The sequence below is a fragment of the Artemia sp. Qi Xiang Cuo genome, chromosome 11 (genome assembly GCF_049724085.1).
Source record: "Artemia sp. Qi Xiang Cuo chromosome 11, ASM4972408v1, whole genome shotgun sequence".
Classification (NCBI taxonomy): domain Eukaryota; kingdom Metazoa; phylum Arthropoda; class Branchiopoda; order Anostraca; family Artemiidae; genus Artemia; species Artemia sp. Qi Xiang Cuo.
In genome coordinates, this window is record NC_142804.1 from 25,039,255 (window position 1) to 25,054,654 (window position 15,400).

General features: G+C 33.0%; 1 protein-coding gene across 1 annotated transcript in view; it reads right to left on the reverse strand.

The window, feature by feature from the left end:
• The window catches only part of GABA-B-R2 (gamma-aminobutyric acid type B receptor subunit 2), a 302,526-nt gene continuing 287,126 nt past the window's right edge, over positions 1 to 15,400 (reverse strand). The window contains exon 13 of the mRNA XM_089096425.1: positions 1 to 8,931. Within this exon, the coding sequence (XP_088952551.1) occupies positions 8,666 to 8,931 (266 nt within the window). The 3' untranslated portion in view covers positions 1 to 8,665. The remainder of the gene's footprint in view (positions 8,932 to 15,400) is intronic.

The window sequence follows — 15,400 nt, forward strand, 5'->3', positions numbered from 1 at the left end:
CACTCATGCTCCAACATCTAAATAAATTGAATTGAGAATTAGATTCATCCTTTCAATAAGTCATATGGGCTCAAATTATGACTAAATTAAAGAATGGTTATAGCAGATACTTGCATATAAAAATATTATAGACTAGTTGAAAAGCAGTCAACACGCATCTTCCAATGGAAATAAATGAATATAAACTTATAAAAAGTGTAGCAAAACGATGGAGTTGGTCTAGATAAGCTTGATATCAATCCTAAACAGTAGAAAGATAAAGGATAAAGGAACTATATCTGATCTAGTAGTACCACTAAAACCGTCCTGCGATCAAAAAAGGATATACGATCCACAGTCAAGGCCATATCCGGGATTTTTTCGGGGGAGGGTATCTACAAAATGATTTTTTCCGGGAGGTGGGGTACGAAAAAAACTTCAAAAAACGCATAATAAATTGTTTTTATTCATTTCGTTACGTTTTTACGAGTCGGACAAACATTTGCGGGGGGGAGTCAAGCCCCCTAACCCTACTGGATACGTTCTTGTCCACAGTATTTACAACTAGGTCACAACCTAGTTGAAAATACTGGGGACGGTATATTATGCTTGCGGACAGGGGACGGCAAGTCCTACAAATACTATTAAATAAAATAAATTACTTAGGGATGTTAAAGTACTGGGATGGCATTTACTAAAATCCCTATCTAGATCAATATATGTAGCAGTTCTAACAACGATAAAGTATAAATATGAATGTTTACTACTGTTGAACAAAAAAATTTTCAAAAAAGCTAGCCTATCGGTAATGAATCGGGATTACATTTATGTTTTGATAAGTCATGTGGGCTCATGTAATGACTAATTTAAAAGAAAGTTCTTGGGGTCAATTGCATATAAGAATATTGCAGAATAGTTAAAAAGTAAACAATATGCATATCTAACACAAATGAATAAGTACAACCTTACAAAATTACGGCTAAATAATGGAATTGGTCTGGATAAGTTGAATATCAATCCCAAAAGAAAAAATAGCTATATCTGATTTCGGTGGAACAATCCAGTCGCTCCTGTGACTGGGCTTGATAATGCCATACCCAATTATGTTACACAGGCAGTAAAATAAGTAACTTTGTAATATTTCTGCGCAAAGCACCTTAATTATTCCTACTTGATTTTCAGTAACTATGAATGTTAATAAAACATATTAATCAGAGAAGGTGAAAACACTGGAACATATTTTATTCAAATCATGAACTAGGTCGATGAACTCAACGGCTCCACCTAGGATAAACATATTAATCAGTATGCCCTTTTTTGGTGTATATTCCCACCCTACATTTGAGAAAATACCTTTTTGGGTATTTTCCTTGAAAAAATCGAAAAAAACAACAAAAGTGCCTCCTTACCCTATGTTTAAAAAATACATCCCCCATCCCTTCCTCTACATCTTCATGGATTGATTTTTACTTTAATTGTTAATTGTTCCTTTTTAATTGTTAACATCATATATGATATTCAGGAATTTAGCGTGCTTTGAAGATTCTATTTTTAAATGTCTAACTTGTGTGAGTTTATTCTTGATTTCTATACGACACAACGGTTTAACAAAACCTGAATGTTTTGATTTCACTATATGTGGACTTCAGACTTTTTACTCATCCAAAAATGCTTTCAAAACGGTCAACGGGCCTCTAGGTTAATAATGTATAATATAAAATAATGCATACAGCATACGATATATTATATAATAATGTGTAATATATCTTGCAAAGTTCATAAAATATAGAAAAATTTCTTTAAATACTTTAGAAATAGGGAATTCAATTAGCTTTAAGCATCAGAAAAATTATTAGCCCCCTCCAACTGAACAAACATTGAAAAAACAAATCTCTATCTTACTCCCTTCAGAGTTGTTTTGAGACTTTCTACTGAACAACATTTTGCGGTTTGATAAGAAAAAAAGGATTCAACCCGTAACCTGAAACAGCTAAATAGTTTTTTTCTAAGTAATTTTGTTTCACAAATAGAAGAACTTCCGTGTTTTTTTTTAGACAAGAATTCTCATTAAAAGCGCATCAATATTTCTTTTGGCGTGAGTGGCTACTTTTTTATTTAAGATTTCTTGGTATAATCGGTAGAATAAAAAGCAAAAGTATATCTTCTAAGAAATTTGGAAGATTTTAGTGAAAGATTAAGGGTATAAAAGTATTTTAAAAATCCGTCCTGCTTTCTCCTTAAGGAGCACTTTCTTTGAAATGAATGTTTCATCTTACAAGGCAAAAAACAAAATCATCTAAAGGATGAAAGCTTAAGTTAGGTCAAAGGTGGTATTCAATTTTTGTTTGAAATTCAATTAGACTTAAATAGCGAAATGGAAAACGACAAGTGAAAATGGAATACAATTGCTAGTAGGAGTTTGGAAGAAGTTTTTTTCCGCAGACAAGTAAATAGCCATGTAATTTCTTAACAATACTAAGTAAATATTTTTTTTACCCCAAAATTTTTTCACTCCTGGCTTTTAACGTTCTCCTGTTTTATTTACGCTCTTTCACGTTTACAGTAAGATATATATTTGAATTTTTCAGATTATTTTTTGGGAATTCTTTTCAATTTTTTTATTGCTGAACTTAAATACTCTTTGAAAAAAATTGTGCATTGATATCCTCTACAATATAGAATTTTGAATTCGACGAGTATTTAAGCATTTGATTTTAAATGAGTCAACAGTGTAATGGTTAGATGGATTTGAAGGGCTTGTGACTCCCTTTTCGAAAAAAAAAACTTTGAATAGATGTTTTAATTTTTACCTTGGTCTGTATAATACTATATTTTCATTTCGTCAGCTTTATCCCCTAAACAACCCCTAAACAACCTATCCTCTTGAAAAAGTTGCGGGAAATGTATACCGCTCTAAAAATGGAAAAAAAAATTTGAATACTCATTCTAAAACGGAAGCTTAATATTGTTTACGATAAACGGGCTCAGGTCATACCCACCATTTACTCTGGCATTACTGGTTTGCTTTACCCGTCACTCTCCAAGTCCTTGAAAATCATTTTAAAAAAGCGTTAATAGCTGATGAACAATAATCGTATATTGCTTTTACACTAAATAACGTGATATTTAGTGTATAAGCGTTCTTTTTTTATTTTATAAAAAAAAGAACGCTGAGATGTCGACATTTTGTACCTAAATGCCGGGAATCACAAATTTGAATTTCATGGAAGAATTAATTTGAATCAATACATCCAAATAATAATGTTAAATTAAAATCTACACTCTGAATTTCCCTTAATAGTATTTATAAGTATCGTATAGTCACTACTTTATCAATAATAAGTTAAATTAAATGTCAATCGATTAACAAACGGGGCAGGACTTCCCTTTCGAAGCATAAAATCTTTAAAACCAGTGCAATTGACGAAGAAATAATAGATGGCGCTTCATTAACGTAAAATATGACGATGAAAACAAAATTATTGTCTTGACAGCGCCTCGCAAAATTCTCAAATCACTCGGGCAGTAGGCTATCCAGTTTTAAAAATTTTTTTACAATGAAAGAAAATGGGATTGGTGGAATTTTCACTTTTGAAACGTTTAGACACAAAACAAAGCCACTGATCCAAAACTAAAATACAAAAGTAACAGAAAAATTTCCAAGAAAAGAAGAAGCATAAATTTAAGAATAACCTAATACACCCGCCATTCCGAACTTGAATTTTAGGGCGTCAAGCCCTAAATTTAGAGAAAGTTTAAACAGTTAAAAGTATTAAACACACTTTAATTCACGCAGTCTTGCATTTAGAATGTAAAAAAAAGAAACTTTCAAATGAAAAAGCACGAGAGCAGCTTTGAATGATGTTTCAATATAAACTTATTTCTTTTTTCAGATCTGATGTTTCGATATATACTTTTTTCATTTTATTCAGGTCTAATAGCAGCTTCCACTGAATATTCTATTATTTTGTTTCTAATATTATATTCTGGGTTTCACCGCTTTAGCAGGAAGGAGAGGGGGTATTCTGTCATATTTTTTTTAAATATATATTTAACCACAAGTCGGGGTTTTTGATTATCATAGTCTTAATTTTTTTCTGGACTTTCTTCTGGATTTTTTTTCGCAAATTTTTGCGAAGTTACTTTTGTTTATATTTTTAGCTTGTTTATTTTATTTATGTTGACATCACGTAAAAATAAAATCCCTTGCACATAAGATATTGAGTTGTTGAGGTGTTTGATGTGCTTCCTCTTTTGCGCAGTGGAAAAGACACAGTAGGTAAATCCATACTGTTACTAAAATTATCAAATTTGTGGGAGTTTTTCATTTTCCTTGGCCTTACATTCCTGTAGAAAAGTACAATTTTGGAATGTGGACAAATTTTTAGAAGACGATTTGCAAACGACACAGATCCGCACTCTGGAAACTCTATCTGGAAAATTGTGGTTGGTTTAAAAATTGAATATTAATATCCATTTTTCCGAGCGATCTTTAATTTCCCAGATTCAGTTTCTTATTTTAGATATAAGTCTTGGCATTATTAAAAAAATTTATTGTTTACTTCTTGTTGTTAAAACCATAACCAAATAGTGACAAGGAAAAAATTCAAAATTCGAATCTTATCTAGAATTTTGAGGTTTGCCCGGAAAACGGATATCAGAAATCAAATTTATCTGCAAAGAACAAGCTTTCACTGACATATTATCATTATCACGTGTTTTACTCACGAAAACAAGAAACAGCATCCATATTTCATATGCAATACTTTTCTAACGTGATATTTAGTGCATAATCTTTCCTCTGTATTCAAAGCTCGGACTGAACTCCCACAATCTTAGGGGAAATCGTCAAGAGTGCCGCATAATAAGCCTTAGTAAACGGTACATAATATCGTATACTTTGCACTAAGAAATTCGCATACGGTACGCATAATAAGAATTAGCCTTAACGGGTCTCGTGTCCAAATATTCAATTTTAAACTTACGTTTGTTTTTTCTTTTGTTTGTGCCATTTCCGCATTCGAATCGTGGGATTGTCATATATCAGCTATGTTTTAATGTTTTTCAAAATCATAGTTTTTCGTATATCCTCGTACATATCACAAAGAGAATAAACATCTCCAATATGTTCTCCGCAATACAAAATAGGGTGGATAAGGGCGTAAGAATCAAATAAGATGATATTATTAATTAGGCCTTATCAAACTGAATAACTGGATGACAAATACAGTATAGAAAAGTGACAATAAAAGTTTGTTCCTGGTTCTTATTCAATTGTTCCATTTTTTATTTCTAATATATCATCAAGAATAAGTTTCAATGTATTAATTTAGTGAAAGTCAGTAAAGGGTATCCGTATTCAAATCTAAAAAAAAGGAAAAATAAATGTGGAATTTGGCTTACTGATTGCCCATATAGTGTTATTTCCCATATGTAAAATTTGTGACCGGAAAAATTTAAAAGTCAAATATCAATCAAGTGCTTTGACAGTCGAGTTTGAAATAAAATCAAAATAGTTAAGCTGATCCACTCGGAATATTAACGGGTCATGTGTTGTAATATTTTGAATGGTATCTTCGCTTAAAATCAAATTTTACTTAAGCTCTATAATACAACTTCTATTAAATTACTTTGTTTTTATTAAGAAACAAATTTTATTTTTCTGTGACATGTCGAATCGATTATTTGTACCTACTAAGGTATTTTTTCTCCACAAATGTTAAATTGAACCCATGCAACGCAATTCTACAAAATAAGTTATTCTTATTAAGCATTGTCCCCAATAGTGAGCAACAGAAAACGTTTATTTTGTATATTCGTAATTGGAAGTTGCGTATCTGAATGGCTGCTTTCACAGACAGACAGCTTTCTTCCCACATTACGGGGACTTTACTGCAATGTTATTACTCAGTGAGAGTGAATTATTGCACAAACTAATGGGAACATTTTCTTTTCCTAAACAAGTTTCCTTGAAGGGAATAAGAATGCATCAAAATTCCTAAATAATATTGTCGGAATAGAATATAGAATCGTTATTGTTAGTCATATAATACGAAGCAATTTAAAGCAGTTTTTTGGCTTTTAATCCTTAGTTTTCGTTTTCAATCCCGAAGTCAGTATTTATAATTATTTTATTAGTCTATCTAAACCCATTTTCAATTATACCTGATTATACCTGAAGGAACTGTCTAAATTCAAATGCATCAGCAAATACGAATTTGCTCTTTCTATAAGCCCTTGATAGTTTCACATTCTTTGACCATCTTGTCACATGACCAGATTGGTATTGACTAAGTTAGTATTCTGGGTTTACTCTTTTTTATGTACCAACGAATTCCATTGAAGATTAGCAAGCTAGTTCTCTAGATCACTTTGCCGACAACACATTATCTTATACAATCCTTTCAAACACAGGAAAAACTATTAATGCTTCCACATTTTCTCAGAGAGTTTTCTTGGAGATTGAGAAAGTGCCTCATCCTTAGATGGTAGACTTCACCATAGTAAAAACAAATGATTTCCTAACCTCTTGGTCAAAGGCGCCGTGGTCCAACTTCATTTATCCTCCAAATTCATCATCTCTTAGAATGGACCCTCAAGAAAACTGTAAAACTTCGTCTCCTGGAAGTTCTCTTCTCACTTAATTTCTGCTGAAGTGTCCACCACGATAGTTTTTGATTCTCATAAGCTGACAGCTAGAAACAGTTTTTCACTTCCAAATTCTATCCAGGGTGATATAAGTTCTTCTAGCTTGTTGCTAAGTATGGCAGTCTATTTTATTGTGTATATCATTAAGACTACTTGGCACTTTGTGAAGTAATCAAGAATAACAATAGTAAGATATCAAATACTAAGTGTAGCTTTTTAAGGGAGAGATTTGATGACAGTTGCCGTCTATCATTTTCACATCCAGTTAACTTCTTCTGGCGACAAGGTGATATGGCATACCCGTATGCAAATAGCTCACTCTGATTACCAGGAAAAGAAGAGGTCGGGGAGAACAGCTTTGTATATACTTCCATCTGGAATCGTCCCATTCTTCTATTCTGTCAAAGCCATTCGTTGCTTCATTCCACAGAAGTTTCAGCAATTATATACGGGCTTAGTGGTTAAGGTGGAACGGCGATTATCGGTATACAGTACAATTTGTCGTTCTGTGCGTTTCTATTGCGTTTTCTGTATTTTGCCTGTTTTTGATCATGCCCTTCACTGATATAGACCACATCCCTCCCGAGCTATTTATATGGCTAAACCAGAGTAATTTAAAAATCAAGAGTCTTGTAAGATTTGAGCAAGTCAGATGAATCCGGTGACCGATAACGATGTCTTTTTATTTGCTTCTTTCTATTATTTTTCAACCAACTAGAGACCCGAGTAACATTTCTGTCATTAGAAGACAGTCTAAATTCCGAGTTTTGTCGACCGAGCCAGATAAAACACTAAACGCTTTGACGTACATCAAGTTAAAACGCAAGATATTAAACAGCTTTCTTGCGAAGCAATTCTTTCTGGAAACGAATACGCCCCCAATCAGCCCGTTTTCTTCTTAATTATGGGATTTCAGCGAAAATATCGTTCCACAGTGCGATTGAATTATTGCACAAGGTATTGGAAAAACTTGCAACGATGATCTGATTATCTTTAATACTCTATGTTGTCATGGCTTAGATTTTCGTTTCATTTCTAAGTTTCCTTTAAGGGATTCAAACTCCGTCAGACTCCGTTAAGAATTTCATTTAATTAAGAGACGGAGTCGTTGATGAAATTTTCAGTGAAATATGATTAATTAGGGACATTGTTCAAGGAAAGGTAACCTGATTTTCAGGGATTGTTAAAAAGGTCGGAAAATAGTCTATCAAGATCAGGACATTTTAAAGGTGCTTTTTTCTTATCTGAGCACGGAAAAGTGTGTTTTCATTAGACGGTAATTTCTTTTATTATGGTCTGGCTATGATGCAATTTTTGCATAAGCCATACTTCTTATATTACTAAATGTATATCGTTCTTCTATTTTTGCACCAATTACGTATTTTTCACGGAAGCCCTCAAGAAACCAGCGGAGGAAATGTAAAAAGAAGATAAATTTACGATTGTACTTTATGTTCTAATAATGGGGTGGAAAAATGTCTTGAATTTTCTTCATGTTTGATATGTGTGTGAGTTCAGAGAAATGTGCTAAAGTACGTTCAGCGTGAAGTTGGCTTCTAAAAGTAATCTATTATTTGACGACCGCTGCCTCTCTGGTTTTTGCTAATAATTCTTAATTTTATTGAGTATTTTTGTTATATAGATACTTAAGAGTTAGTCCTGTGTTTTGATGCTAAATCTAAAACAGGAATAAGCAAAGTGAACTTAATGGAATTGCCCTCTGAATGATCTTTTTGCAAGATATTACCTGAACAAGAAGAAAACGAATAATTTGAATACTTTTATTGTTTTGACAACGAGGAATTTTTAAAAATTTTTAACTAAGCATTCAAGCTGAATCATGATTTTTTTCTTTGTTGGAAGTCATGGATGGTACAGAATGAATTCATAATTATACATTATTTGGCCAATTTCATTGGTAAGTGGCAAGAAAATAAAACCGCTCTCGTGTGTGTTTCAATTCTTCCTTACAAAAAGCTAATAATTCATTAATAATTGCACGGGAATCTTTACGAAAATAGGAAAGGTTACAGCTAATTTATAAATACTCAACAATATCACATTTGATTGAAATGTTGGGACAAGAGCTCATTGAGAATCGATCATCTTTATTTTGTCTCTTCTTTTCTTCTAATAGCTGGTGGAAGATTGGAAGAATGGTTTGCATATCTTCTGGGTTGCGCCGTCCACTTGAGATATCTGGAACGCTGAACGAACCTGAGTAACGGTCTTCTCGTCTTTTATGGGATTTTGTTTCGAATGATGAAGGTTGAATTTGTGGGCATAATGTTGACTGGGAAGCATCTAAAAAAAGATTTAAAATTCGTTAATGAAAAAAATTGGAAAATTGATAAAAAAAAAAGAAAAAAGCCAGAATAAGATAGCGGTCATTTTGAGGTCCATCTCCAGCTCAAGCTAAGATGCTTGGCTTCCCTGATGTCTTCATTGTACACCTTATTCGCTTTTGAAGCGCTATTATCAGAGAGAACTCGTGGCAGCCACCGTGTTGGTCAAAATTGTTCATTCCTAATAAGAAGAAAGGAAAGAATTAAAACATAAGTCTATTCTTTGTTGTCTTTTTCAAGTCTCATTAATGGGAGGAGTAACAATCTATTGTGTTCCTTTGTGTAAAAAATCTCGGCCTCTATTCTACCTAGAAAACTACTCTACCTAGCAAGCCATATCAATCTTTCATTGTGACAAAATGAAGAGATCCACAAGATATCAATGCTACCTCTTCGTTTCTGGTATAGAATCAACATGAAAAGAGAGCGCAGAGATGGTGTGGATTTTCTCCAGGCTGCTTCACTCTGGCGCTGGATCAAAAGTCGCTGTAGGCTATCTAATATGAACCACGAACCAGGAAGGTACAGCACGCAAAAAGGTGCAGATTAGCTATCCCTGCAGTATAGGGTGCTGAGGCTCAGCCAATAGCGCCGAGACATACAGCAAGATGTGATTGCTTATATCCTGCTTCTGCTGTACGGTATCTGTGCAACCTTACGGCCCAATTGACTGAATAATATACGGTAAAAAATATTTTGTTTTAATCAGAGGTAGCTAATTTGCACTTTTACCTACAAAAAAGATTTAGGAGGGAAACTCACAAAAGCAAAATGCAGAAATGTGCACCTGTGAGCAAGGTGAAAAGCACAATAAAGCGCAAACTTGAATGTTCTTATTTACGTTTAGTCAGCCTCGGTTTTGCTTTTCCTCTTCACAAAATGAGCTTTTGGGTTGTAAACCTATAGCTTATTTGATAAAATTGAAATTAAGGACCACAGACCTAATAAGATAGTTTATCATTCGATCCAGAATTTAGTCCTGTATTTGAATATAACAATCATTTTCTCTGGAAATTAATTTAATAAATTTGGAAAATTCTGGAACTATGGGAATTGGGAATTGAAAAACCTTCGGCCTATTTTCCACAGTTAAAAGACAAAATTTAAGCCTGGCTAGACAGAGAGGGAGTTCGAAAAGGGTACTATACCCATAGTGGTTCGATTATTGTCATCTTTGTAGCAGAATCTAGCCTAGGTATTTTTGGTACTGGTTAAAATATTAATTTAAAAGGGTCAAAATTTTGATAAACTAGAAAGTTAATCCACTTTCTTAGTTTATAAATATTTTAACATTGTTGAAGAGATTACGGCGGATCGTTCCATATCACTTTTTTTAAGTTCTTTTCCTTGTTCTGCAATTAAATAAAAGCTTTTATTCAATTTTTCAAGAAGGCTATTTCTTCTCAATAGAATGTTCCAAAACTAACTAAGCCTAACAGCAGTGAAAGGGGGATAGGGATCTAGGAAGCAGTTAGAAAAATAGAGAGGAAAAAACTTTGACTGTCCTTTTCCTGTAGGCTAGAGTATCCTCCTTCCTAACAGCTTGGGTGGATTAAAGCTCAGAAAAATCAGACCTCTAAAACCTCTTTGAATAGAAAAACGGACTGTTGTTAGGGTGAAACCTGTTTTTGCCTTGGAAAGATCACAAGTGACCTCGAGTCCATGAACGGCTAGGCAAAGATAGCCTAGTGCAGGCAGAACCTTACTAGCTTAGATCAAGAAAAATCAATTTAGAATTCAGGTAAAGTCCAACCTTGCTATTAACAAGATTATCAACAAAATTAGCACATTAGTTCCTCTTGAATTTCAGGAAATTCCTTGATGATGATGATGGAAGAATTAAAGAACCCCTGATTTCACGGGCTAATTTCACGTCTTTGGGGAGTGTTTTTCTCATATAAACAAACTCAACTTGACAAAAAATTTGAAAATTTCTCCGCAGCGTTGCAATTAAGGCCGACAAACGAATAAGGAGTATTGTCACGTCTATTCAACTCGAGCTGGGCGAAAATCGAGACCGGGCGGTAAAATAAAGCAGAGATTTATTCCAATTACTTTCAAGACAATAATAAATTGTGGCAAGCATTTTAGATACACAATTAAAGACTTTTTAAATATCATTTTACAGATATTCATCTATATAATTGGGTATATCAGTGACTCCAGACCAGTCACTAATCTTTAGGTCTGAAAAAGACCATACAAGGTTTACAAAAAAGGTCCCTCCAAGTAGAATACTAATATTGAATTCTATGGCCTTATGTTCCTTCCTATGCTATTCTATGGCATTACGTTCCTTGGTACCTTTCCAGAGCATGGCCTTATGGATTCTAAGGGTTTATGTTCCTTCCTGTGCTATTCTAAGGGTTTATGTTCCATCCTATGTTATTCTAGGAGTTTATGTTCCTTCCAATGCTATTCTAGGATTTTATGTTCCCTCCCATGCTATTCTATTGTGCTATGTTCCTTCCTATGCTATTCTAGGAGTTTATGTTCCTTCCTATGCTATTCTAGCAGTTTATGTTCCCTCCCATGCCATTCTATACCGCTATTTTCCTTCCTATGCTATTCTAGGAGTGTACGTTCCCTCCCATGCTATTCTATAGCGCTATGTTCCTTCCTATGTTATTCTATGGGACCTCTACACGTGAGTAAACACGTTTTGAAACTACATGCTATTTGCTTGCCTTATGTTCCCTTAAAGGTTTGACGATTACATTCATGAATACATTCACGCCTACAAGAATATGCAGTTTCACGTGCACATTGCAAAAAAACGAGCAGTAAGAGCGGGGATTCCCCTTGCAAAAAGCGATATATTTTTTTTGGACAATTGCCTTAACTCGAGAGTAGTTTGATTAAGAATGTAACATGTCTAGAATTGATGCCAATATGCTGTTGAATCATTTACCAAAAAATAACTTTATTTACAAAAAAAGGGTTTAGCATTTGCGAATTGAACTTTATGAACGATATTAATTATTGTTTGAATAATAGGAGCATGAATGATTCTAACTATTGCTTGCATCGTATGAAGGTAGAGAAAAAAAACGGATAAGAGATTTGAAAATTGGACTATACAAACGACATTAATCGAATAATAGAGAAAAAAAACAGAGCTAGATATTATTTGTAAATCTGGTCGTATGAAGATGGAGAAAAAAAGGGTTAAACTGACTAGCAGTTAAGGTAACCCCGGAGGGCTTGTTAACTCAGGCAATTTGTTATAAATTTGAGACAACATAAATCTATGAAAAGGATTAATGATGATAGAATGGCATTGCGAGTTGACCTAGCTCTACCTCTCCAATGTGTTCTGTATAATACATAAGTGGTGTTTGAACAGTGTTGTCAGTTTAAAATAGAGTCTAACGTTATAGTATACTAAAAGTTGATACTAAGAGAGATGTAGATGGCAAAAAAAGAATTTTAATAGTGAAATTCAGAACAAACCTTAGAAATCCTTGCAAATCAAGTAGTAAGGTGTATGTGAGTACGAACAATCAAGGATAATAAGCACCAACGATCCTAACCAGCAGAGACATCAACCCCCCAAAGGTCCCCTATCCCAAAAATCAAAGGGCGCCCCCCTCCCCTCATACTTTTTGCCCCCCCCCCTCCCCATTTATTTTTATTTTGTTTTTTTAACATGATATATTTTTTTCAACTTTTTTTTACATGTCTTCGAATGAGATGAAACATAATTAAATTCAGTAGTGTTTTGTTGTGGTTTACCTTGTCACAGTTACATTCTCTTGATTTTTCAAAGTTCATTTTGGATTTCTTTCATTGAAATGCAAGAGTTGGAATATTTCAGTAGTGTTTTGTTGTGCTTTACCTTGTCACAGTTACATTCTCTTGATTTTTCAAAGTTCATTTTGGATTTCTTTTCTTGAAATGCAAGAGTTGGAATATTTCAGTAGTGTTTTGTCGTGGTTTACCTTGTCACAGTTACATTCTCTTGTTTTTTCAAAGTTCATTTTGGATTTTTATATTCTCTTGATTTTTCAAAGTTCATTTTGAATTTCTTTCATTGAGATGCAAGAGTTGGATTATTTCAGTAGTGTTTTGTCGTGGTTTACCTTGTCACAGTTACATTCTCTTAATTTTTAAAAGTTCATTTTGAATTTCTTTCGTTGAAATGCAAGAGTTGCAATATTTCAGTAGTGTCTTGTTGTGCTTTACCTTGTCACAGTAAAATTCTCTTGATTTTTCAAAGTTCATTTTGGATTTCTTTCGTTGAAATACAAGAGTTGGAATATTTCAGTAGTGTTTTGTTATGCTATACCTTGTCACAGTTACATTCGCTTGATTTTTCAAAGTTCATTTTGAATTTCTTTCATGAAATGCAAGAGTTGGAATATTTCAGTACTGTTTTGTCGTGGTTTACCTTGTCACAGTTACATTCTCTTGATTTTTCAAAGTTCATTTTGAATTTCTTTCATGAAATGCAAGAGATGGAATATTTCAGTAGTGTTTTAACGTGGTTTACCTTGTCATAGTTACAATTTCTTGATTTTTCAAAGTTCATTTTGATTTCTTTACATGAAATGCAAGAGTTGGAATATTTCATTATTGTTTTGTTGTAGTTTACCTTGTCATATTTACATTATCTTTTTTTTTCAAAGTTCATTTTGAATTTATTTCGTTGAAATGCAAGAGTTGGAATATTTCATTAGTGTTTTTTCGTGGTTTAACGTTTCACATTTACATTCTATTGATTTTTCAAAGTTCATTTTTTGATTTCTTTCGTTGAAATGCAAGAGTTGGAATATTTCAGTAGTGTTTTGTTATGGTTTACCTTGTCACAGTTACATTCTCTTGATTTTTAAAGGTTCATTTTGGATTTCTTTCCTTGAAATGCAAGAGTTGGAATATTTCAGTAGTGTTTTTTTGTGGGTTACCTTGTCGCAGTTACATTCTCTTGTGTTTTCCAAGTTCATTTTGGATTTTTACATTCTCTTGATTTTTCAAAGTTCATTTTGAATGTATTTAGTGAAATGAAAGAGTTGGGATATTTCAGTAGTGTTTTGTTGTGGTTTACCATTTCACAGTTACATTCTCTTGATTTTTCAAAGTTAATTTTTAATTTATTTCGTGACATGCAAGAGTTGGAATATTTCAATAGTGTTTTGTAGTGGTTTACCTTGTCACAGTTACATTCTCTTGATTTTTCAAAGTTCATTTTGGATTTGTTTCGTTGAAATGCAAGGGTTGGAATGTTTCAGTAGTGTTTTGTCGTGGTTTACCTTGTCATAGTTACATTCTCTTGATTTTTAAAAGTTCATTTCGGATTTCTTTCGTTGAAATGCAAGAGTTGGAATATTTCAGTAGTGTTTTGTCGTGGTTTACCTTGTCACAGTTACATTCTCTTGATTTTTCAAAGGTCATTTTTGGATTTATTTCATTGAAATGCAAGAGTTTGAATATTTCAGTAGTGTTTTGTCATGGTTTACCTTGTCACAGTTACATTCTCTTGATTTTTCAAAGTTCATTTTTGATTTTTACATTCTCTTGATTTTTCAAAGTTAATTTTCAATTTCTTGCGTGAAATGCAAGAGTTGGAATATTTCAGTAGTGTTTTGTCGTGGTTTACCATTTCACAGTTACATTCTCTTGATTTTTCAAAGTTCATTTTGAATTTCTTTCGTGAATTCAAGAGTTGGAATATTTCAATAGTGTTTTATCGTGGTTTACCTTGTCACAGTTACATTCTCTTGATTTTTCAAAGTTCATTTAGGATTTCTTTCATTGAAATGCAAGAGTTGGAATATTTCAGTAGTGTTTTCTCGTGGTTTACCTTGTCACAGTTACATTCTATTGATTTTTCAAAGTTCATTTTTGGATTTCTTTCGTTGAAATTTAAGAAATAGAATATTTCAACTGTGTTTTGTTCTGGTTTACGTTGTCACAATTACATTGTCTTGATTTTTCAAAGTTCATTTTGGATTTTATTCCTTGAAATGCAAGAGTTGGAATATTTCACTAGTGTTTTGTTGTGGTTTACCTTGTCACAGTTACATTTTCTTGTTTTTTCAAAGTTCATTTTGGATTTTTACATTCTCTTGATTTTTCAAAGTTCATTTTGAATTTCTTGCGTTGAAATGCAAGAGTTGGAATATTTTAGTAGTGTCTTGCCGTGCTTTACCACAGTTACATTCTCTTGATTTTTCAAAGTTCATTTTGGATTTCTTTCGTTGAAATGCATAAGTTGGAATATTTCAGTAGTGTCTTGTTGAACTTTACCTTGTCACAGTTACATTCTCTTGATTTTTCAAAGTTTATTTTGAATTTCTTTCGTGAAATGCAAGAGTTGGAATATTTCAGTAGTGTTTCTTCGTGGTTTACCATGTCACTGTTACAACCTCTTGATTTTTCAAAGTTCATTTTGAATTTCTTTCATGAAATGCAAGAGTTGGAATATTTCA